Source organism: Podarcis cretensis, assembly GCF_951804945.1.
Source record: "Podarcis cretensis genome assembly, chromosome: 12".
NCBI lineage: Eukaryota > Metazoa > Chordata > Lepidosauria > Squamata > Lacertidae > Podarcis > Podarcis cretensis.
The window spans coordinates 24,455,974-24,481,046 of record NC_137181.1 but is presented as its reverse complement, the minus strand read 5'-3'; the positions used below and the strand labels follow the sequence as shown (position 1 = coordinate 24,481,046).

The following is a 25,073-nucleotide window of genomic DNA, read 5'->3' as shown; positions in this document are numbered from 1 at the left end:
TTGCCTTGTTTTCACATGGATACAAGCAATTAAAGCTGTTTTCATGGCCCAAATCTCTTAATACTTTAAGGAGTTCTAATACAGAAAGTGATTTGCAAACTATTTTTATGGGGGGGGGAGAGTTAAAATGAAAGTTTACAGCCCTTTATTGGTGTATCTGCATAGGATTTGGCATTTCATCACTCCAGTCAATAACAGCACTGAAGGATATATATCATAAGTTGCATTGCAAAACAACCGTATTTCGGAATTGCAGTTTAAAAATTTAAACCTTAATATTTTCTTGGTGGGATACTTAAAAACTTGACGGTAAATGAATAATGCATTTGAAAACTGTATTCATTCTATTGCAAACATTTATAAAGAAACAATTTTATTCCAAAATGAGAAACCTGATGGGAAGATTAATGTACTGACATCATCACCCCTACTGCATGGCTACAACTCCCACATGTTTTCTTAGGACCCAGCTGAATTGCAGCCTTCCAAGGGTACTGTACCCTTGTTCTTTGCAGGCTCACTATGACAATATGACATGCTTCCTGGGTTGAGGCATTCTTACTGGTAGGCAAGCTCAGCAGTGAAGTTTCAGAAAGGTGGTGAAAATACTATGGGTTGGGGATTGGAACCCTCCTAAACCCAAAAAAATAATAAATGGTACTTTTTTATTATTTGGGATATGAAAAGAGAACTACAAGCTGCAGAACCAGACAAGGAATCCCTGGACTGGCTTATGCAAACCAGCCTGGCCAGGCTACTGAAGAGAAAAGTCATTAACAAGACAAAAGGTGTTGATGGTCCATCTAAGAGGAATCATTGGGCCTGGGCAGAGAGAGGTTGCCAAGGTGGTTCCCTCACTTCAAGAAGTGAAGTCACAGGGAACCAGGCGGAGGGTCTTCTCAGTAGTGGCGCCTGCCCTTTGGAACCCCCTCCCATCAGATGTCAAACAGATAAAACAACTACACAACTTTACAAAGACAACTGAAGGAAGCCCTGTTTTGGGAAGTTTTTAATGTTTTAGATTTTGCTGTGCTTTTATTATGCTGGAAGCCACGCAGAGTGGCTGGGGCAACCTCGTCAGATTGGCGGGGTATAAGTAATAAGTAACTATTCTTGTTATTGTTATTGTTGTTGATAATGATGATTAAATAATGAGAGAGGCACCCGCATGTCAACGCTCTCACATAGTCTCTTTGGTCTCACTTTGTGCAAACTGAGAGTTCATTACCGTTCTCCTATGACTGCACATTGGAGGGAAGGACAAACAATGGTAGCAGTGAGCAAGTCATTTTTCTGGGAATTGCTGACTTTTCCACTGAGGAATCCCTGATAAGCCAAGGAACTGCAGGGTTCCTAGTAAACAATTTGAAAAGCATTGGTGTGTAGAATATCGATTCAGCTCATCAGGGGGCAGCAATTTAGTAGAGGCAATTGGTGGGAAGAGGCTATACATCAGTAGTAGTGCACCTGCACTGCATATACAAGACTCCCTGCATTCTTCAGCTAAAAGGATCTCGAGTAATAGATCTAGTTCCTTCCCATGACTTGAAGAGCTAGTCCAAGTGCACTGTACTGGGACTAAATGGATCAATAGTCTGACTAACTATAAGAGAGGTTCATATGTTCACACAAGCTGAAAGCCATACTTGCCTCCTGAAGACTGATTTTTTTTTTTTTTTTTTGCTGTGACAGATTTGGAAGCTAGCTGTTCTTTTGCTGGGAAGTATAAATAAGTTTGTTGTCAGGGCACTCATTAAGTTGGTCCATGGCCCCTGCTGTATCATGACTGTTAATGTTTTTCAGGTTAGCACCCCAGTCTTAAGAAATCACATTACTATATGCATATAATTCATTTGTAGTGCCACCTTCTCCTCCTTCTCAAGTTGCACAGTTCTATAGTTGTGAGTGCAAACTGTTTTGGAATTTTTTGAAAATAGGATTTGCTTTGGGTGCTTCCACCCACCTCCACTTGTTATGCAATGAAACAGTTTTTCTGTAAATACACTTAGACAAATGCATGTTCTACAGTTCACGATGTTTATAAATTTGGAAAATTAAGTGGAGTGCCAAATGGGATTATATATTAAAGGAAATATGTACAGTGGTGCCGGGCACTTCCAGATTCCTTAGCACAGCATAGGTGCTGCACACAGGCTAGAGCGTTATGTTTTGGCATTCAGGACCTATTAAATTTGATACAATTGCAGTCCTTACAAGCACAACTTTTCTCCTTGGGTAAGATGACTGCTACCTCACTAGGCATGAGACAAACAATACTGCCAGAAGCATATACATTTTGTCAGATAAAACTAGCATTATTGATTTTAAACTTTTCCTTATTCCATTCCCTAATCATATCTAGATCACATATGGGGAGCCTATGGCCCACGGGCCAGTTGTTGTTGTTACAGTAATTAAATTTATATACTGCCCCTCATCCAAAGATCTCAGGGTGGTTCATATGTGGCACACAGCTGATTTCCATGCATATTGGGCCGCTTTGCTATCTGATTTGCCTCATCTGGTTTTCCTCCCCCACTTTTCTGATGGTTGATTGATTTATATTGTTGTTTTTATAACATTTTAATTTTAAAGTGTTGGCAAAGTCTTCTTTCATACTCACGAGTAAAGGTAAAGGGACCCCTGACCATTAGGTCCAGTCGTGGCCGACTCTGGGGTTCTGGCGCTCATCTCGCTTTATTGGCTGAGGGAGCCGGCGTACAGCTTCCGGGTCATGTGGCCAGCATGACTAAGCCGCTTCTGGCAAACCAGAGCAGCACACAGAAACACCATTTACCTTCCCACCGGAGCGGTACCTATTTATCTACTTGCACTTTGACATGCTTTCAAACTGCTAGGTTGGCAGGAGCAGGGACCGAGTAACGGGAACTCACCCCGTTGCAGGGATTCGAACCGCCAACCTTCTGATCGGCAAGTCCTAGGCTCTGTAGCACACCCGAGCAGACCCTTGCAAAAAGCTCAGTCTATGCTTTTGTTTGAAATAATGATTTGGACTGCAGCACCAGTAGTATTGCATCTAGCCCAGTATTGGCTGCTTTAACTGGCAGTGGGTCTCCAAGGTCTCAGATGAAGATCTGTGCCATACCCAACCTGATCCTTTTTATAACTGAAGATGCCAAGGGCTGATCTTCTGCATGCATAACATGTGCTTACCACTAAGATGTGGCACCTCTAGGTTTGTTTTTTGTTTTTTAAATGGTCTCATCCCTTCTTGTGGACACTTACTTGTGAATAACTTGAGAATAGCAGTGCAATTCTGTACATGTCTGCACAGAAGTAAGTCCCATGGTGCTAAGTGGGGCTTATTCCCAGGTATGTGAGAATCACAGCCAAAATGTGCAAAAGTTTGGGTCGCTGTTCTCTTTGGTCAGAATAGATAAATTTCAAAGTGTATATTCCAGGGTGGAGAACCTGTGGCCTTCCTGATATTATTGGACTCCAGCTCCTATTATCCTCAGCCAGCATGACAAAGGGTCAGGGATGATAGGAACTGGAGTCCACCAACATCTGGAAAGCCACAGGTTCCTATTCCTGATATAATGTCAGAAGTTAAGCATTGACATAATTCCCTGTCTAGAAATCCTTTTGTGAGAATAGTTCACAAAAAGCACCTGGGATTTGAAACTGTATTTTAAAAAAGCTTGAAATACTTTTAATGTCTTTTTTTACAGTGGGTGTCAGGTGTGAAGCTAATGCATAGGGGAAAGGAGTTTATGTCAAGTTTTTTTTTGTTCTTTTTCTAAGAACCACAGAGCAGAGAAGCAGAAAGACAGAGTGAGGTGGAATTTTAATCCTGGAGGCTTACTTGAATGTTCATATTTTATGAGGATTTAGCTATTAAAGGTTCATGCATAAGGGTGCCATATGTGAATATTAAATTACACTAATATTATTCAATCTCTAATATTGAATTACCCAAGTGCTTACAAAAATACATTCTACAGTCTCATGCTGCTGCCGGAAGGTAGGATGTTAAGAGGTAACATATGATATGTAATTACAGAGGGATATTGACATCCCAGGCTTGCAGCAGAGCAGAGTATCATGTGGAACCTGCCCTTTGGGCAATTTTCAAACTTTTGTATAATGATGTATCTCTGCTGCTGGGACTACATTTCTATCCTTGCAATTGTATGGATTTCCATTGGTCTAACTGCCTACCTTCAGGCACTATCCAGAATTTTATGACTGCATTTATGTTCTCAAGGCAAGAGTTTCCACATTATCAATGCAAATCCTCATTGCAGCAATTTACCTGTCCAGAGGAGTCATGTTGCTGGCTGATCTTGCCCTCCAGGGAGTTCTTGATTGGTGTTTCCCTATCTAGGTCCTGCTTTCATAGTGATGTACCACCCAGGAATGATGTTTGCAGAAAAGGAATGTACATCACAGCAGCCGCATTTTTTGTAAAATGTCTTGCTTGGGCAAAGAGACTGGGTAACTTCAACATTAGGACTAATCTGACAAGAATTTGACCCCCTCCCAAGCAAGGCAGGTTTATTAATTTTAATGAAGTGAGATAGAAAGTGCAGAACTCTCTTTCCTACCCGTGCCCCTCCCCATGAGCACTGGGGGCTACTACAGTACCTTGCTTCCCTTCTTTCTGTCATCAGAGAGTCTCCCATCAGGGCTGATGTCTGTTTTCTGGTGAATTGTGACATGTTCCTCCTTGAAGCAGGTGAACAGCCAGGAGGAAGAGCAGAAAAGTTGGGAGATCCCAGGAGCCAGCAATGCCCCTACCCTGCAAGAATGTGGACTTTGGCTAATCCAATATGCCAATCCTGGGTCCAAGGAATTATGATATTGTAAGAAATTTGATTAATTTTGAGAGGTTACTAAAAACCCTGATAACTTAATTTAAAAATGTGTGTGTCATACTTTTTAATCAGTTTATCGCTGCTGCAATTTGATTTTATTAATAAGGAGAAATGGCCTTTAGTACTGTCTTGCATACTGTGTGCGACTGTTAATTCAATTTATCTGATGTTCTTTGTATCACCAGGCAACTGAGTTGCACTGTAAAGCCACAAACTACTTCAGCTTGTCATAAAATGTGGAGCAATCCGGTTAAATATTTTCCAAGTTTATACCTGTATGAATATGAAAACTGAACACATTACATAAGCCATGCCATACTAGAAGGAAAACTTCTTCTAGACCTGCAAAGTTTGAATCAGTTTTTAAATGCATTTGTATTTTGAAATGGCATTTTTGTATACACATTTTGCAGGGTAATTGCTGCAATAATTCCATCAAGGACAAGGTATCTACAGAAACATTTTCAATGTACACAGCCAGCAACTTTTGTGCCTTGCTGTGTATCAATCTGGCAGCATTTTGGCCTTCTAAAGGAGACGTTTTTCAATGTTGTGATGGCTCTATGGTTCCATCAGTGGAGTTGTGTGATTTCACCTACCAATGCAAGGATTGTAGTGATGCAGAACAATGTAAGTAGATGTCACTAGCCTTCAGTGCATTTCCTTTTTATGGTGTTAAATAGATTACAATACAAATCAACAGTTTCTCAGTGTTGTCCTAGAATCCAGTATTAGTTGGATGCAATTAGTTCCTACCTCAGATCAGCTTTAAAACAAGTTGTGTAAAACATTGCTGTGGAAATCAAGTTCATATTTTGAAAATGGTCAGAGCATGTGATGATTTATTAACTTGGTAAGCCTTTAGTAAGACCTTAGTATCATGGAACATTTGCCCCAAGGAAGAAGACAGTGAAAGACAGTTGGGGGGGGGGGGTTGTGCGGGTTGGGGGGGATTGTGATAAGGTTGGGTATTTTGTGATTTTATATTTCTCTTGATTACTGTTCTATGTACATATTTATATTTGCAGGGTTATTGTCCCCATTTTATTTAAGTATCGTTTAGAAAACCAATACCCCACCTGCCCTTCTACTGCTTTTGCATCATTCAGGACAGGCTGCAACAATTAAAACAAAACAAATCTACTACAATGAATAAAATAACAGCATAAAAGCTGAAATAGGCTTAGCAGTTAAAGCATTCTAAAATAAGGGTCTAAACTTGGCTGAATATCTCTCCTCACTTTTGCAAGATCATTTTGCAAGATTATGTCCTACATGAAAGTAGATTGGGGGTATATGGCAACATTAAAGGAATTGTGATCTAACTTTCTGAATGTTCAGGGTTGAGGCCTAACCTTAAATCTAAGGTGGGTGAGACCATCTTTCACTCCTAAGAATGCTGTGTTCCAGGAATGCCAAGTGCTTTTTAGTATTAAAAAAAAAAAAAAAAAAAAAAAAGGAAATAAGGAAAGTCCCTTGGCCAAATTTAAATAGACACCCCACCCCCCAGCAAATTCTTAGAATTTGTCTGCCCCAAGGATTCATCTAATATTTGGGAATGTTTTTACCCACCCCCACAATCTGATTAAGATGCTAATTAAAACAGTGTCCTTATTCTTGTGCAATCATGCTTAGAAATGTACTGCACATGCCACAATGCACCAGTTCCTTCTAACTAGTATGATTTTTTACCTATCATTCATCAAATGCCGACAACATCTGTTTTAATGACAAAAAGTTACATGTATGTCTTCTAAGATTTGAAGGGGCACCTGGTTAACAGCCAGTTTACTTACTGCAGCCATCTTGGAAATCTTTGACAACTATCAGTGAGTTTGGACTGTGGCATTATAAGAGATTTAAAAATGGACACTAACCAGACCGGTTTATTGAAAAGCAGAGTTTGTTTATACATTACTGGAATATGAAATACCAAGATTGTATTCATCTGTATATATTGCTTTCTTTAATATAAATCTGGCCTGCATTGTTGCTACTAGAAATTTCAATTATATTGCCACATAGATTGATTTAATGATAATTTTCATGTCATGATGATTCCCACCCACCCCCATTGTATGTTTGCATTTTCATAATAATAAAGGGCTCAAGCTATGAGCTGTAGCTTCTTCTCCATGCTCTGTCCCCTTCCAAGAAGTTTAGCTAGAATTCATAGACTGTGTGGCTCTTTTAATCTTGGAAGGTTTACACATAGCTATAAGTCCTTTTAAAGAAATGTGGCCTGCATTTCAATAAGCTATTAACTTCAATATTATGGGAGGTAAAAACCTTACATTTGAGTAGGACATGCTAGCTGAGAGTCAGCCATATATTTTACTGTGCTCAGTTCTTCATGAATCAATTTTCAGCATGGGGCATCAAGTGTTCACATTTTCATTAGCTCTTTGAACTGACTTTCATATCTAAGCTGCTTCTGCTTTGCAGTTGTGTAAGAAGAGGAAGACAAATGGCTGACAGAGTGATTGCATATTGAGTCAGGTTCAAGATAACTTAAAATTATTAACCTAAGGAGAAACAGTTTCTCCTTAAAGTATATACATTCCATCCCCCCAAAACATGTACTACCAGATACTTTTTTAAAGTATCTTCTGTGGCCTGGAAAATTAAATGGGCATGGCTGAGCAGTAGTTTATGTTTAGACAGAAATGTGAGATACTGTGAAATAATGATAAGATGTGTAAATCTCAGACAGTGTAGGGAAGCATGTGTAAAACAACTCACCCATTTTGCTCCATCTTGTATGTTTCAGTTTTATCCAACAGGTTTATCTCCAAGCTGATTATATTCAGTGATGATTCTGAAGGGTATATAGTATAAATTAAATTCTTATTCCAGAAACAATGGTTTTTAACACTTCTCTGCTCCCTGAAATTAGTTTTTCTGGTAAGGTAAAGGTACCCCTGACCATTAGGTCCAGTCGCGGATGACGCTGGGGTTGCAGCGCTCATCTCGTTTTACTGGCCAAGGGAGCCAGCGTTTGTCCACAGAAAGCTTCCGGGTCATGTGGACAGCATGACTAAGCTGCTTCTGGCAAAACAGAGCAGCGCACGGAAACACCATTTACCTTCCCACCGGAGCGGTATCTATTGATCTACTTGCACTTGACATGCTTTTGAACTGCTAGGTTGGCAGGAGCTGGGACCGAGCAATGGGAGCTCGCCCTGTTGCGGGGATTTGAACTGCCGACCTTCTGATCGGCAAGCCCAAGACTCTGTGTTTAGACCACAGCGCCACCCATGTCCCTTTTTCTGGAGTCACCCCTAATTAAATTAAATTATATAACTTTTAAAGTATTATATTGTGAAAACTATACAATCAAATAGAATTACAAATCAGCAAACTTTTTAGTATTAAAAGAGCATCATATTTTGATGTCTTTAAATAGTTTAGGAAACTGAAGAAAACTCAACAGGAAATATTTAGTGCACAAGCCACTTTTGGGCAGTGCAATCCTGCACATGTATACTTAAATGTAAGCTTCCTTTGGAATTTTCTCCCAACTAAGCAGGTATAGGCAAGCTGAATAAATGGTTTTATGGAAGTTTCAAATTGCAAGGAAAACGTGCTGATTGCTTAAGTCAAATGACATTATTCTATACACCTAATGTTATGCTGTTCCATTCATTGTCAGTTTTCCCCTTTAGACTTTCATCACTGCACCATTTCAATCTTGCATGCTGATGTAAATGTTGTTTTAAGGCTAATGTGGTTTTTAAAAAATGCCTTCCATCTCCATTAATATTTTGCAACTGCCCACCTGATAAATGTGCAAGATCAAGCCTAAGAGATCTCCCTCTCCATCAACAATGATTATAACTTTTTTTGAAGATGTTATGAACATATTGCTGAAAATGCAATCTAGCAAAGCATTATGTTGATGAAGTTACAAATGTTTGAGCCAAATGCTTGTTTTCAGTGATTAATCTTCATTGCTCTAAAGGAAAGGGCAATGCTGCTGACATGTACAATATTGAATCATTAGTGCTAAATGCTGCCTTGGTTATGTTAGCAATATTTGCGAGAATTATTTTTTATGAATATCTACTTTTGCTAGCCTCTTCAATTTTCCAAACATTTATACAGAATAGATGAAAAAGCACAGAAAGACAGATTACTTTTATTGCAGGGGGAGGATGTTCTGCTGCATCCATCTTCTTTTATACCTATTTAATTTTTCCTTTTATCATGTACAATGTTTAAGATGTGCAGGGGAAAAACAGGTTGCAGAGTTCTTCCTGGGGTATTCTTCCTATAAATGAGGTAATCTCTTGTTTGAAAACTCCCTGCAAATGGAGTGCTGGGCTAAAATAATTCTCCATGATTTGCTAGTCAGTCATCCAGCTTGGTCATATGCTTAAAGGTATGTTCATAATCAGAATTGGACTCTATGTTTCAATGCAAATCTGAAATAGTACCATTTGTTTTGCTCAAATGCTGGTAGATTCAGAGAGATGATCAGTCATTCCAGATTTGTTTTATGTGGAGTAAACTTCCTTTCCATGTCTAACTACCTGATAGAGATGGCAGATTTTGATAGTGTAATATCAGAGTTTTTAACATGTAGGAAATAGACCTGTGATCTTTTATACTTAAAGTTCATCGTTTTAGGTAAATTGTAATCTGAAAGCAATAGAACAGAATTGGCATGCTTTTTATTCATGAAAAATGTTAATAAGTACATGTTATATATTATGGCATTTTGTATAATGCAGGTGTTCATTATGGAATGCAAAGTATGCAAATAACCCTTTTAATATTAGGTTCCTATTATGGAAAATGTGATTTTGAAAGTGACCTGTGCAATATGAACAATGAGAAATCACCTGTTGACTGGATAAGGAGAAACGGAAGGAACATCATAGGCTCTCCTCATTCTGACCACAATGGGAACAACACAGGTAAGGGCAACTTACTCTCTTGCAAATAATAAACAAATCTATCATCATATAAATTAGTGGTGAGGAAACTTTGGCCTCCTGGATGTTAGACTCCAACTCCTATCAGCATAGCTCTACACCTGAGAGCATGTGTATATGTGTACACATTTATCTACCTATCAACTAAAGATAACATTTCATGCATCTGTTGAAGTAATACTTTTCTTGGTCTGGAGTCCACGAGACACATTATCATTTTTTATTCAACAAATTAACACAGCTACTCTTCTGCAAATTATTATTTTCCGGGAGGATTAAAACTGTCTTCTTTGAAAACCTAAACATTTTATATATTCAGTGATACTGTTTGGCTTCTGGCCCTTTTCTGCCTTCAGGAACATGAACCCTATAGTTTGTTTTAGTATGGTTGCCACAGAGTATTCGGGGGTAGAGGACGGAATAAGTCAAATGATAAGGGACAACAGTGGAGAGGAAAAGGGAAGAATTCTCTTGCATATAATTATGTTGAGACCAAAGATATTATCAAGTGATAATTAACCATCATAAGAAGATTTTTGATGGTCCCTCTAGATATACTTTGAACCTCTGGTAACACTGGAAACAAGTATCCTCAGTATTACATTGCACCCGAAGAAATCCTTTTACAGTACTCTGCTTTTTTTTTTTTTAAAGACATCATCTTTTAAACATTTCTTGAGTTGGTAATTTTAAGACTTGGAAAGTGTACTAGGAGGCATAAAATTGGTTTCTGACCTAAAGTAGTCTTGGTCATTTTATTGAATTTAAATGGTCATCAAAAGTAAGAGATTGGTAGCCCCATTACAAATGGGAATTGGACTCAAATACGGTCACAGCCTCTGACTTAATACCAGTCAATTTTCAGCTGCACTTTCAGGAAATTCTTTTTTTATTCAAGCTGGATGTAATGCATGGCAGTCATAGTTCCTGCCCCGGGTGACTCTCTGAAAAGGTATGGCCTGCCACTTTCCTGGGTTTGCAGTGATATGTCGTGCTGGGTCGAGAATAGTGACTGCTTGCAAGCCTAGGTGGAATTGGCAAATGTCAAGTTGTGGATTTGTGTCTGAGCAGGCCAGGGGTCAAAGTCAGGAAATCAAAATGAGAAAAGAGTGACTCACCCAATCAAAGATAACATATTCCTGAAGTTCAGGGTCCAGGCCAAGGTCTGAAGTTCGATAAAAAGGAAGGAGCAGAAAGCAAAGACAGCCCCAGGAATGATTTTAGGCAGCGAGATGCAGAGTTACAGAAGGGTGCCTTGAGCACAGCCCTTTTTTGACCCTTAGGATATGTCACAAGGGTTCTGGCTGAGGAGACTCTGAGGGGATCGAGCGAGAGGTGGAGGAGCTTCTGAGGAGAGAGGAAGAATGGGAAGGGAGAGTTTAAAACATTGACAAAGCTGGAGGGAGAGAGAAGGAACCATTGAGAGAAGGCTGTGGAGGAGAGAGCAGCCTCTGCCTTTGCATAACTACACCGATTCAGCCAAAGCTCCCACCAGGAGCAGAGCTTGAGGCCTACACCTGGATTCCAAGTTTGAGAGATTCAGACTGCTCACCTGGGTCTAACTCGGTTATTTGGCCTCCATCCAAACTCCTGGAGTGGTTCAAATTGTATGCCTGCCTCTCGCTCCCTCACTATTCCCCCCCCCCAATCCAATTCTGTTAAGGTGCCTATTATTTGCTGTTTCCTTCCAGGGTGACAACAGAGGCTGATACACTAGAGATACCACACACTGTTATGGGGGGGGCGCTGTCATTCTTTCCCCTCATCCACCTCACTACGATTTGAACCCCGATCCCATGGTTGTCTCCACAGCAAGAGGTTGCTGTTATGGAATTTGGGGTCACTTTAGGAGTGCCAAGGCAAGGCACCTCTAGGAGTACAGTGGTACCTCAGGTTACATATGCTTCAGGTTACAGACTTCGCTAACCCAGAAATAGTGCTTCAGGTTAAGAACTTTGCTTCAGGATGAGAACAGAAATCATGCTCCGGCGGCGCGGCAGCAGTGGGAGGCCCCATTAGCTAAAGTGGTGCTTCAGGTTAAGAACAGTTTCAGATTAAGTACGGACCTCCGGAATGAATTAAGTACTTAACCTGAGGTACCACTGTACATGGCAAAAATCCAGGCCCTGCCTCAAAGGCATTGCAGCCTGGTCTCTGTTTAAGGGTTAGGCCAGGGTTGGAAACTTGAGGCCTGGCCACAAAATTCAGGCTTCCTGGCCTCTCTGTGGCCCTTGGGATTCTCCCATGGCTGCTCCTCCTCCTCTACAATCACACAGTCTCTTACCAGGCCTAGCTTGTAAACTGCTTGAGTGCTTTTGCCTGCTTTTGAAGTCTGGTAACACCTCTTGCCCAGATGGAGGATAAGAGAGGGCAGACCCTCCAAGTGTCCCTATTTTCCAGGGACGTCCCTGATTTAGAGAAGCCGTCCTGGTTTCTGATTTGATCCTGGGCTGTCTCACTTTTCCTTAGGATATCCTTATTTTCACTGAAGAAATGTTGGAGGGTATGGTGGGATGTCCCAATTTTCATTGCAGAAATGTTGAACATCCTAGCTTTTTAATGTTTAATGCTTTTATGTTTTTATATATGTTGGAAGCTGTCTGGCATGGCTGGGGCAACCCAGTAAGATCTGTAGGGTATAAATAGTAAAATTATTATTATGGAATGGGATGTCCCTATTTTCATCGGAAAAATGTTGGAGGGTATAAAACTGAGGAAGTGAGGGCTGAGAAATTTGCCCTGTTGGTTGAGGAAGAAACCTGGGTGGGTTGGTGGCCAGTCCTTTAAAAGGAGACTGGCATCCTGCCCCTCTTTGAGATCTTGCAGGGCTGTGGGATGTAGGCCCCCTGAGATCTCATGAAAGAATCACCCCTACACACCAGCCATAGCAGCACATGCCCTACCCCAGAAATTGTCCAACAGCTTCACTTAGCCACAAGAAATCATTTTATTTTCAAAAGAATCTCAAAGAAATATACAAAATACAAATACAATGCAGCATATTAATAATAAAAACCTATTAAAAAAACACCATGCTATTCAGTCAGTAACACAGCCATCCATATCCCTCAGTACAAAACCCCAGCCAGTCACTTTGTATGACAAAAACAATCATGTGTATAGCCTTGGAATTCAAATTAAAATAATTTATTCCAACTGGGTTAGCACATTCACTGTTGCATGCCTGTGGAGGGCAGCCTTGTTCTGATAAGAGTCTGAATGGCTGTGAGCAACTTTATCTCATCAGTGCTCTTGCCCTGAGCTATAAACACCAATGCCCCTGTGCCTATCAAAACAACTATTGCACATCTATACAACCATATAGCAAATAGGATCTGTGTATATCATAAAGCATATGACTTCCCCACGAGAATCCTGTGAGCTGTAGTTTACCCTTCACAGAAGTAGAATTCCCAACACCCTTAGCAAACTACAGTTCCCAGGATTCTTTGGGAGGAGTCATGTGCTTTAAATGTATGGTGTCTATGCAGCCTTTGATTTAGGAAAAGGAAATGGAGATAGTAAACTTCAAAAATTAAAGAACTATAAAGAGAGTGGGTGCCGTAGTAGCACTCCTTAAAGTCCACTGGCCAGGTGTTTCAAATTGGTCACAGCTGGTTTCAGTTCTCCTAGGTCACCCACAACATAAGGACCCAGTCAGCAGTGGTTTATCTGAGCAGATAGATTTGATAGCCTTGTTCCCATGTTCCTTACTCACCTGGCACTTATCAGGCTTGTGAGTGTTCAAAGGAGAGGGTGGTGGCTTGATGGACAGAGAGAGAGAAGCTGTATATAGTTAGGATTTGGCACAGAAGGGGGCAAAACTGGTGGAGTGGAAGAAGGTGCTTTCTGAGGAGTCATCAAAGCTTTTGAACCCCAAAGTTTGCAGGAGGAATCTGATTTACTGCAATGCACCTTGCAACATCTTTTTAATTGTCTTAATATAATCTAAAAGCAGCAGCAGCACATGAAAGAAGGGGTATGAGAAAATGTGACATTGAGTTGCTGCTCAGTTTGTACCAAGAACTCTCAGCTTGTAAGAAATATATCAGCCCTGATCGATCTGTTCATTGAATATAAAGTAGATTGTTTCACTTTAACATCTGATGTGTGACTCCCAGTTGTCCTAACCCACAGTGCTCAGTACTGGCTACAGGCCACTTGCCTAATCCATTATCCATTTTCTTTTCTTTTTTTCATACTGAGTTTTCCAGAATTCTACAAAGTCCAGGAAACCAACTTCTAATTTTTTTCCTTCCTATCAATAGCCCATTTCCTTACACTGTCCTCTGAACACATCCCATTTCCGGCAATTCTGAGGAGCAGAGTGGTCTTTGTGGCTAGCAACCAGCTCACCTGCCAGGTAACTGAACTATCTCCTCTTCATATTGCCTGCTGTCACTGCAGTTTGCCGACACACTTGACCGTTCCTTTTTTTCTTCTTAGATTTCGTTTTACTATTGGATTGGTCAAATAAATGGAACCCTCACAGTGGGACTCCAAACCAATTCTGATAGAGCCTCGGGGGCCATATGGCAAGAAAGAGGAGGAATTAAAAATCAGTGGCAAAGAGCTGTGATCACAATCAACAATACTCTGAACGTCGAGGTATGCAAGCTGCTCGGGCATATTCCAATACTGGGATGAGTGAAATGTCAACTTAAAGAGAAGAACTTGCACTAGAAATTTAATTCAAGTGAATAATAAGGTGGAATTCTGATGAAAAATTCATGGCTGGTATTACTTGACCTTATCTCAATGATTTAATGGAAGCATTCATTTTGTAATTATGCATGTAACTCAAACTGAAATTAGCTGGATAGTCACATGCTAGTATATGAAGTGGGAGGACATAATAATGAAACCCACTTACAGTAGCCATGCACTTACACTTACTTTTCAGTAGCGTTTTGCTTTGAATGTTGAACCAGACTTGTGCAACTTATCCCCCTCCAAGCCTAACTTATCCTATGAGCCACGTAGGGCTTCATAGGCACCTTCCTGGCACTGAAAGAAAATGAGGTTCTTAGTGATTTGCCCAAGATCCATGTCAGTCAGTCCACAGTTGGACAGGGATTTCAATATAGGTTTCCAAAGTGCAAGTTCATTGTGCTGATTAGACAACAATAGTGAATCTACATATGCTTTCCAGTTTCTCAGAAAAGCAGCAGCCTTCTTTAAACCTATTAAAACAATTTAGGAAGATACATATAGTGGTTTATATAGAAAAAGCATTAATTTAATAGTAAATTAGGTTGTTGTAAAAATAATAATACTGTTATACCAACTAAAAACATAAAAAGCATTTTCTTCTGGGTACTGTCTGGTTCTCATAAGTCAACCTATTAAGAAAATTGATTATTCTGATATGTATGTCCTTATTCAGTAGGGCAATAAATAAAATCATGGAAGACTGAAATACTAACCCTTTACATTCAAGCTTCTTGGATTATAAATATTATGTCCTTTGGGATTCCATATTATGCATTGTTCCTGAAAGTAAATGTAGAATATACCCTGCCAAGATAGAGTAGATACCTAGTTGCAGTCAGATCTCTAGTTACTCCAATGAAAACTTATTCTTGCTCTCCATTAGCCATCATGTACAATGCTGCCTTGCTTGTCTCTAAATGCAGGAGGAAATTTCTCTCTGACAGACCTCTGACTAGCACAAAATTGTACTGTTGTTTTTGGATAATTAACAGGATTGGATCCTGGCACTATAGTATTACTATAGTATTACTGCATCCCTTTTCATTTCCTTCCTGATGCCTGAAGAAGTTGTAAGTCTAGGCTTGTGGTTTGCTACATGTATTTATTTCTTTATAATGGCTTGCTTAGTTGCACTTAGTTCCCATTAAAATCAGTAGGACTTTTGACAAACTAATAGGCTAATAGTGCAACTAATAGGCTGGATCCAACACATTATTCATATCAAGCTTCTTAGTCATGTTGATTTACAAGGTAGCTAAAAGTATAAAATCACAATAAAACAGAAGCAGTGAAGACTTGCTAATATGCATAGGTTATAATTATATCAGTGCTTAGAACTGTATTACTACAGTTTTCAAGCCTATAGCAAACAAGATTAATGAAGCTTCCATTTAGGGACCAGCCCTTTATCTAACGTCTGTTCAGAAAAGAGTTTTTAAAATCTAGGAAACTCAAAAAACAACATCTTTCCTATCTCTAGTAGGCCTAGTAGCTTAGATCCTCTCTGGTCAGTAGAAGAAGGAGAAGAAGAGTTTGGATTTGATATCCCGCCTTTCACTCCCTTTAAGGAGTCTCAAAGCGGCAAACATTCTCCTTTCCCTTCCTCCCCCACAACAAACACTCTGTGAGGTGAGTGGGGCTGAGAGACTTCAAAGAAGTGTGACTGGCCCAAAGTCACCCAGCAGCTGCCTGTGGAGGGGCGGAGACGCGAACCCGGTTCCCCAGATTACGTGACTACTGCTCTTAACCACTACACCACACTGGCTCTCAGTTATGTTATGTGCTGCATAGAAGTAATGGGTGCACAGGGATGTAGTTATATTCATGTTCTGCTTTTCCTCTAAGGCATTCAGTGTGGCATATGAGGTTCCTCAGCCACCCATTTTTCTCCCCAGAACAACGCTGTGAATTAAGTTAGGCTATGAGAGAATAATCTTGACCAGGAATTTGAGCCTGGGTTTCCCTGCTCCAACTTTGACACTTAAACCTAGCCTTTCCCACTTGCTTCCCTCCAGAAGATTTGGACATCAACCGACACCACCCAAAGGCCAGGGATGATGGGAATTGATGGCACAAAGTAGGGAATGCTACTCTAAGCACTATGACACAGTGGCTTAATGGGGGGGATTTTTGGTGTCTGTCCCCCTGTCCTATCTTCTAACACTGATGCCAAAAAGGAGTGGGCACAGAGGACATGTTTAAAGAACACATCTGTGTTAGGCCGTAAGACCTTCTGGTAAACTAGAAAGGAACAAAGAGAGCCACGGCTTCTTCCAAGCTCCCTTATAAGCTTCCTTGCAGATAATTTTAGATACTTCAGTATTGTAATAGACAGTATTACTACTGAATAACCATGTCTCCCTAATATTCTGGTTATGCAGGTTTCCATCAAAGGACAAATATTTGAACCTTGGGCACCAGGAGAAACCATTGCTATTGATGATGTTTCAGTCACTGAAGGATGTCTGCTAGCTTTTGGTAAGGATGCATTCTTGTAGCTGTACTAAATTATTTCTCTGATGCTTAATTAGGAAAAGAAAAAACCCACAAGGCAAGAATGCCTTGTTGACATTCTAAGCGTAGATACTAATAAACCAGGGATTTCAGGCATCTGTTTTGAATTTACTTGCATAGCTCATCTTAGCTTGTGGTGAACCTTTAGTATGCAACAGATGCCATGGGGAGAATCTGACTGTTCATGTGTCATTGTACCTGGATGCTGGCTTGCTGGCAAAACAAGCTAGTTCAGTGAGTAATGCCTGCCACATGCAAACAAGTAATCAATCTTGTGATTTTGTACACTAGGAACTTCAAAAATTAAAAGCACAGAGTCTTGATGTTGACAAAAGGTGGCAGTAACAGATGAGTTTTAATGTATTGGGGACTATACATTTGCATGGCCAGACCACAAGCTGGTGCTTCTTTCTAGAATACCTTCTGGCCTCCTAGATTTGTGCCAGGCAAATCTGTTACAGTATTTTTGTGATTTTTTTTCTTGTTTCTGGTGTTGGGTCCAGGTTTGGGGGATCTTGTGGACAAGATGCTCTTGAGGCCTCCCCTCCCTACCCCTAGCAGCCCACTTCGTCCTAATCATTGATGTTATTGCCCATTTGCATACCTTGTGCCCTGAGCCCAGTCTACACTGGGAGTGAGAGTGGAAGGTGAGTGGAAGCTGCTGCTCTCAAAAACTTGTTCATTTCTCCCAGAGAGGACAGATGTACAAGCAATGAGTGGAGGAGTAGGTTCAGGAGGTGATTGGGAGTGGGCCCCCTGTTTTTGGGGCCTTGGCAGATGCCTAACAATGCCAACCGTTGCAGTCAGCCTTATAAAACATCTGCCTTGCACCTCTGCTCCATTGATACCGACCTTCTGGAGACTGCAGTAAAAGAAAAATGTCAGGGGCACAGGGCCAGAGTTTTGTTGCCCTAAATATGTGACCCCAAATAACTGTCTGCATTACAATAATTTGGGTTTACTGGCAATAATGTGGAGTGCAAGGCAGCAACTAAAACCTACAAAAGATACTGGGAGATTTGCCAAGCACATTTAAGCCCTTGGAGTTGCAGAGTTCAAAGATGACCTCAAATTGTCTCTTACAATGCAGCACTGGGGGCCCATCAGTTTATTTTAGTGAGGTGATTCATATTATATTCTAGAATGTAGTGTTTATGTCTCAGATAAATTTAGCTCCAGCAAACAGTTCTGAGCACAGGAGTCCAAAACAACCAGAGTCTCCTGAGACTGAAGGAAAAACTCGCTTCTTCACTACACATGTAGTTTCTTACACCTTTTAGGATTCTGAGCAATATTGTTGCATCGTAGAGCAAACATAACTCAAATGCCCTAGGAATTTGGCAGTAGTGTGAGATTTATTTCACATGGTACCTTTAACAAAGTAAGAAAACAATACATGAAGAGCATACGTTATACCTGTGGAGCTGGGCATTTTACTGTTAGGTTTATGTGTGTTCTGCTTTAAGAGTTTGTTGTACTTGCTTTTTATTGATTATATTATATTATTTTATGAGTACGCTCTAGACATGCATATTTATGAAGTAAAAATAAATAGTAGTAGCAGTTGTTTATGTATTTTTTATTTTTATGTATAATTCTTATACACAGTGCTTTTTTTCTAAAAAAATGTGTAGGGGTACTCTCATTTTGACTCAATAAAATCACCATTCTATAGTTCAAATTGGGGAAAACAAATATAGTAAATGGACAAAAGTACAAAGATTCACAAAATGTTTAGGCGTATGCGTACCCCTGCGTCCTCCCAGAAAAAAGCACTGCTGATAATAGTATATATATATTATGTTTGCATGTTTTTGTTTGACCTGTCCTGCATTTGGATTTGTATAAGCAATATATGTATCATGTACCAAGCATGACATACATTCCTTTATCAAATGTCTGCTAGCTTCCAAACAGTGCCTCTGAAGAGTTTTGAACATATTAGACTCTACCCCTGTAGTTTGGTTATACATACGGTATTTCAAAACCAAGCGTCTGAATCTAAGTACACTTTCTCTGCTGTGGATTTAGAGCCAGGCTTGTAGCACCTTAAACACTAAAGAGATTTGTTGTAAGATAAGCTTTTGTGGATCACTTCATCAGATGCAGCTTATGCTGCAATAAATCTGTTATACTTTAAGGTGTCAGAAGATTCTTAGTAGTTTTTGATGCAATGGGCTAACATCAAGGGTCTTCAACCTTTTGGAAGAGAGCGCTAGGGGCGCCAGTCTCAAAATAGCTGCCTTGGAAGGGGTGTGGCAGAACACAAAATCACTACTATGGGGAGCATGGCATAACACAATAGAAACAACTACTCCCAATGACGTTATGCTTACCATGGGAAATCAGCTATGTTCTGCTGGTCCTAGTGATGCAGATCACATTGATGCTGTTGCTGTCTAATAACAGGGAGCATTCCTCACTACTAGCAAAAATGACCTCCAATGGTTCCCCCCCCCACACAATTACATTTTCTATCTTGTGCCTAATATTCATAGCCTGATATGGGTCCTTCAGTACACAATACACAACTGCTGTGTCTGTTGAGAGGGTCGCATTCATGTGTTATAAGTCTGCTCATCCTTTTTCAGTAGTGAAGTGCAGTCTGTTTCTCGCCGCCGCCCCCAGTAACAGTACATGAATGCTCCCTTAGAATGCCACTCATGTGTTTTGTGTGTGGATAATCATGCCTGAGTATGAAAAGTCAAGTGTCAAATGGTCCTCAGAAACTGAGTTTCAGGCTAGTTGCCGCTAGGTTGAATGGATGCAATTGCTAGAGTGAATAGATGTAACAAAGGGCAAGAGTCTATGTCTGTATCTTCAGTAGTTGTATAGAAGAAGGAATTTTGGCAGGTGTGCAGCTTGTAATTTCATGGCACCGCAGGGGTTCAAAAAGCTGTCAACCCACTCTATTGCCAATATTCTTTTAGAAAACCTACTATCTTGTTTCAAATGTTTTTTAAAGAGACCAATCTGTTATAAAAAGAAAGGATATAAAAAGTACAAAAGAGCTGAAGTAGATATTTAATTCTATCCCTATGAAGTAGTAGCAGATTTGGACTTTAAACAGAACCTCTGCTCTTAGAACAGATATTTCTCTTTCTCTGCCTAGCTGTTCTAGGTTATCTTGAGAATTTAAATATTTCCCCAATCTTGCTTGATATGCATAGGAAAATGTCAGTTTGATAATGACTCCTGATATGTAAGCTCTTGGTCCCTATCACAGCCCATTTTCTGTTCACAAAGACAAACTATAATGAATTTGCATCCTAAGTTTTTCCTGAAAATTATCTGTGAATGTTTTGTGTTATATTTTTTCCAAATATTTGCTGAATATTTGTAGTATTAAATTTCCTTATCTGACAGTTGATAATTGATGATATTTTATAGTTCTTCTATGCCTTTTGACAGTATTTGATAGCTTAGCTTCAATGATTTAGCTATGATTAATAGCTGCTGCGTAATGGTGTTTAGTAATTCACAGTATTAAGCTAACATATACCACATACCTGTCTACTTGGAAGAAACTCTACTTAGTTAAATGGGGCTTACTCTCAAGTAAGTGAGTATAGGATTGCAGCCATACAGTAGTATTTTGTATTCGGTGGCTTTGAAAGTTGCATGGTATATAATTCCTGATAATATGTAAGTGCTGGTAGCTTATGATGCTTTATAATATAAAAATATTAAAGCAACACCAGCAAATATAAACCACTTGACTTTTCATGTGAAATGAACATGAATGAATTTGAAATTTCATATTAAAAATGTTAATACAATTGGAAAAAAGATTAGTTTTTGAATAATTAAAAATACTAGTTTCAGCTCTAATCTAGGCACTGTAGAACACAAAGGAGATTTTTCCTTTTTCTTTTTTAGTTTTCCATTGTTTTCAGATTTATCGTGAATCAGCATATTTTCTCTGTAGCTCAGAGGTAGACTATATGCTCAATTTCTGACATCTGCAGGTAGGGTTGGGAAAGGCTCTTATCTGAACCTTGGAGAGATACCACCAATCTGGGGCAGCCTTATGTCCAGATTTCCCCAGATATTATGAGGATTTCAAAGGCAGAATTGATGTCGGGGGGGGGGGATTTCCAAAATTGCCGGTGGGGTGGGGTGTATTTTTGTTTTTTAAAAAATGCTCAACAGCTTTCGAGTTGTCCTGGTTTTTACCTTTTGAAATATGGCAACCCTAACCAATCAAATGTGCACAATATAAGTTGGATGGACCAATGGTTTGACTCGGTATAAAGCATCTGCCCAAGACTCATTCATGTACATATGTTCATAATATTTGATGACTTAGGCCCAAGTGTTGGCTTTCTCTTTGAAAAGGTAGATTCCCTTGGGAGGTGGTGGACTAGCCTGCCTTGGAGGTTTTTTTTAAAGCAGAGGTTGAATGGCCATCTGTCATGGATGCTTTAGCTGAGGTTCCTGCATTCCAGGGGGTTGGGTTAGAGGACCCTTGGGTCCCTTCCAATTCTAAGATTCTATGATTGACATAGAGCAATATTTTATGCTACTAATTTATAATGACTGATTCACATATGCAAGTTGTCTCTTGTTACTATAGTCAAAGAATGATGGAAACAAGTATATATGAGCTAAATAATAAGATATCAGATATATGAAATTGCTGTGGTGTGTCACATCCGCAAGATATGGCTTCTGTGGAAATGCTGTTCACTCTTTAAATTAGCGATTTCCCACTCCAGGTACTGTTCTTTTTCAAGAACCCTTGAGAATCTCTTCTAGGCCTGCTCACCCTAATTTGCTTTTCTCCAGATAATTGGTGTTGCATCTGGCTCCTTCCTATCACAATACTTCGGCAATTTCCTATATCTCTAGGAAATTTAAGCCTCTCCAGTGTATCCCCCACCCGCCTTCAACAATCTTTCTTGTTGCTTCTTTCAGTTTAATTCTTAGCTTTTGTTGCTGCATGACAAGTTTCAGCCCAAGGCCTATATTATTCTCTATTAATATGTTCTCTTGTCCTGTGGTTTTGGCCTGGCTCTGGTGTTGTTGTTTTTTAAGTTACAATTAATTGACATGAGATTGGGAGGGGTTTATTTATTGCACAGACATCCCTGTCACTTACATTCTGGGCCCCCACATGCATGACCGGAAACCCATAAAGTGGGGAGCACCCTCTAAAAAAGCCTCCAAATCCTGCCCCCCTACTCATCTCCAGCTTTCTGTCCACTCTCGTGCCAATCCAGACAAAAATATCTAGAGTTGAAGCTCTGGGGTTGACTGGAAGCTGGAGGATGCATGGGAAAGCGGCTGCTGCTGCTGCTACACTACCCCACATGTCAGCTGTTAGGCGGGTAGCCTGAGCAGCCAAAACAAAGACCTGCTGCACCTCGGGTCTCTTCAGGGCTTCCTCCTCCCTCACTGATGTCCTCTTCAGCCTCCTAGGAGGGTCTCCTTGCTAGCCACGAGGACTTTCCAGCTCTCTCCTGCCATTTCCGGGTTTGAATTAAATTATTTCCCGGCCTCGCCGGGAAATGCAAGTTGATTGCACTCAAGTGGGGGGCGGCTGTATCTTACATGGTGGCTTTTTCAGTATAATTGCATAATCCAAAATGGTTAAAACTCTGCTAATTCAACAATTATTGAAATACTGTCAGACCTTGCCAAGAACATGGAAGCAAACTCTTGTTGATGTTCAGAAACTGAATCTGCTTTCTGCTTGAGTTTTAGTTCAGTAAAGTCTGGAAGCTTCCCTGAGCTTGGTAAAACAAGGGATTGTGCCGTCCCTTTGCTTCTGTTAGCAGAACTGGGAGGAAACCATTTTTCTGGCCATTCTCTTCCCGCCTCCGCAGCCCCCATAGCCTCAATTTGCTCCAGAGAGTTGGGGACCCTTCTGGAGCAGATTTACTGGGCCGGGGGTGTGAGGCTGCAAGAGGGAGGAGGAATAACTGAAGAATGATTTCTTTCCAGATCTGCTAATGGAAGCTTTACCATCAGCTAGAGTTTGGATTTGGATTTGAGCTAAGCGACACTGTTGAATACAACCCAAAAAATTTGCTCTGAATTGTGATCAGTTTGTAGAACATGCATTAAACATTTAGATTAGATTAGATTAGATAAATTTATTGTCATTGTCCGTATATACACAGTATACACAACAACGAAAATCAAACACCCAAGACCGGATTCACATACACATTTGCACATATCTCCAACACTCTCATCCTATTCAGACATAATCTATTAAAACATACATAATCCAGAATATAACACAACCTATTAGAAGCATAGCATAACCTAAAACCTATCTCATTCCTTACTACTCACTCATTTGTCTTTTGCATAGCTGTTTGACAAAAGGCTTTATTTCATTCAACCTGCAAATTTTGACATCAAAACAAAAACTTTGAAGAAGGAATCCTTTTCTTTTAGCACTACCAAGAAAAATAGAAAAGTGAGTCCTACTGCTCAAGGGCATGTTCATCTTGTAGTAGTGTAGAAGAAAGTTATTACCTCAAGGACTGCCTCTCCCCATATGAACCGGCCCTGACCCTGAAATCACTAACTGAAGCCCTTCGTCATGTTCCTCCTCCACAAAAGGTCCAGAGGGTGGCAACACAAGTACAGTTGTACCTCGGCTTCCGAACACCTTGGGGGTCGAACATTCCAGCTCCCAAATGATCGAAAACTGGAAGTGAGTGTTCTAGTTTTCGAACTTCTTTTGTTGTTGTTTTTTTTAATAAAAATTTTTATTAACGTTTATCATACCAACACAATACAATAATACAAACAAACCAGAAAAACAGAAAAAAGAAAGGAAAAATAAAGAAAAAACACATGTATAATTTCCGTACCTTATTTTCTTATAACTTACTTCCCCGACTTCCCCATACCTCCCCTCTCTGTATTCCAATTTCTATTTTATTGCTTCAGCAAATCCTTATCCTTAATTTTAATTTAATTTTTAACCTTTCTTTTCTTTTTATCTATTACCGCTGAAAACCCCATAATTTCTAAATCAATGTCATTCTAACATTCACTGCAATGTTTCTTAAGATAGTCCTTAAATTTATTCCAATCTTCTTCCGCTGTCTCTCTCCCCTGGTCTCGGATTCTGCCGGTCATTTCTGCCAGTCCCATATAGTCTATCAACTTCATCTGCCATTCTTCCAAGGTGGGTAGATCTTGCGTCTTCCAGTACTTTGCGATGAGTATTCTTGCTGCTGTTGTAGCATACATAAAGAAAGTTCTATCCTTCTTTGACACCAATTGGCCGACAATACCCAAGAGAAAGGCCTCTGGTATCTTCAGAAAGGTATATTTAAATACCTTTTTCAGTTCAATAGTTTTCGAACTTCTTTTGGAAGCCGAACATCCGACGGAACTTCCGCTATTGTTTCTGGTGTGCCTATGCAATCAGAAACCAATCGGAAGCTGTTCCTTGGTTTCCGAATGTTTCAGAAGTCAAACGGACTTTTGGAACGGATTCCCTTCGACTTCCAAGGCACAGGCCTTTTCTGCAGTGCCTTCCCGTTTGTAGAATGCTCTCCCCAGGGAGGCTCGTCTTGCACCTTCATTACCTATCTTTTGCACCAGGCAAAAACATTCTTCTTCTCCCAGGCCTTTGGCTAATTAAATAATCTATGGTATTTTAAAATGTGTGTGGGCTGGGGTTGCTGTTTTTGTTTTTTACTATGTTATGCATTTTTTATGTTTTTATATTGTGAACCACCCTGTGATCTTTAGATGAAGGGTGGTATATAAATGTAATTAATTAATTAAAATAATAAAGTGTGGTCCTTATTGACTTTCCACGAGACAGGCCTCTCTATGCTTCATTCCTCTGTGATATAGATTGTTGTTCAAAGCAGTTAGCATGCACAATGAGCTCATCTTTTCTGTGTGTACTTAGAGATGGCAAATGACACATTGATTCTTTCATATCATTAAAATTAAAGTAGAATGCCTTGGAGAAGAGAAAAAAAGTAATACAACTACATTGGCTACTCAGTGCTTAGCCATGTAGCCCAGAGGGGACAATGTTTGCAACTTTAAGGATTACAAGAAAATGGCTCAAATAAGTTTGGAATATTGT

At 40.0% G+C, this 25,073-nt stretch overlaps 2 protein-coding genes across 3 annotated transcripts in view; one reads left to right on the top strand and one right to left on the bottom strand.

The window, feature by feature from the left end:
* LOC307200044 (uncharacterized protein) overlaps positions 1-5,948 on the bottom strand; it is a 73,451-nt gene extending 67,503 nt beyond the window's left edge. Inside the window, exon 1 of the mRNA XM_079948381.1 lies at positions 5,918-5,948. The gene's annotated coding sequence lies outside the window, so the exon portion shown is untranslated. The remainder of the gene's footprint in view (positions 1-5,917) is intronic.
* Positions 5,170-25,073, top strand: part of MALRD1 (MAM and LDL receptor class A domain containing 1) — a 234,181-nt gene continuing 214,277 nt past the window's right edge. The window contains exons 1-5 of one of the 2 annotated variants that reach the window (XM_079948258.1): positions 5,170-5,468; positions 9,620-9,757; positions 14,044-14,138; positions 14,222-14,383; positions 16,870-16,966. In XM_079948258.1, coding sequence (XP_079804384.1) covers positions 5,306-5,468; positions 9,620-9,757; positions 14,044-14,138; positions 14,222-14,383; positions 16,870-16,966 — 655 coding nt within the window. In that variant the 5' untranslated portion in view covers positions 5,170-5,305. Of the gene's footprint in view, positions 5,469-9,619; positions 9,758-11,343; positions 11,383-14,043; positions 14,139-14,221; positions 14,384-16,869; positions 16,967-25,073 lie in introns of those variants that run through there. The other variant, XM_079948259.1, reaches the window with a different exon arrangement.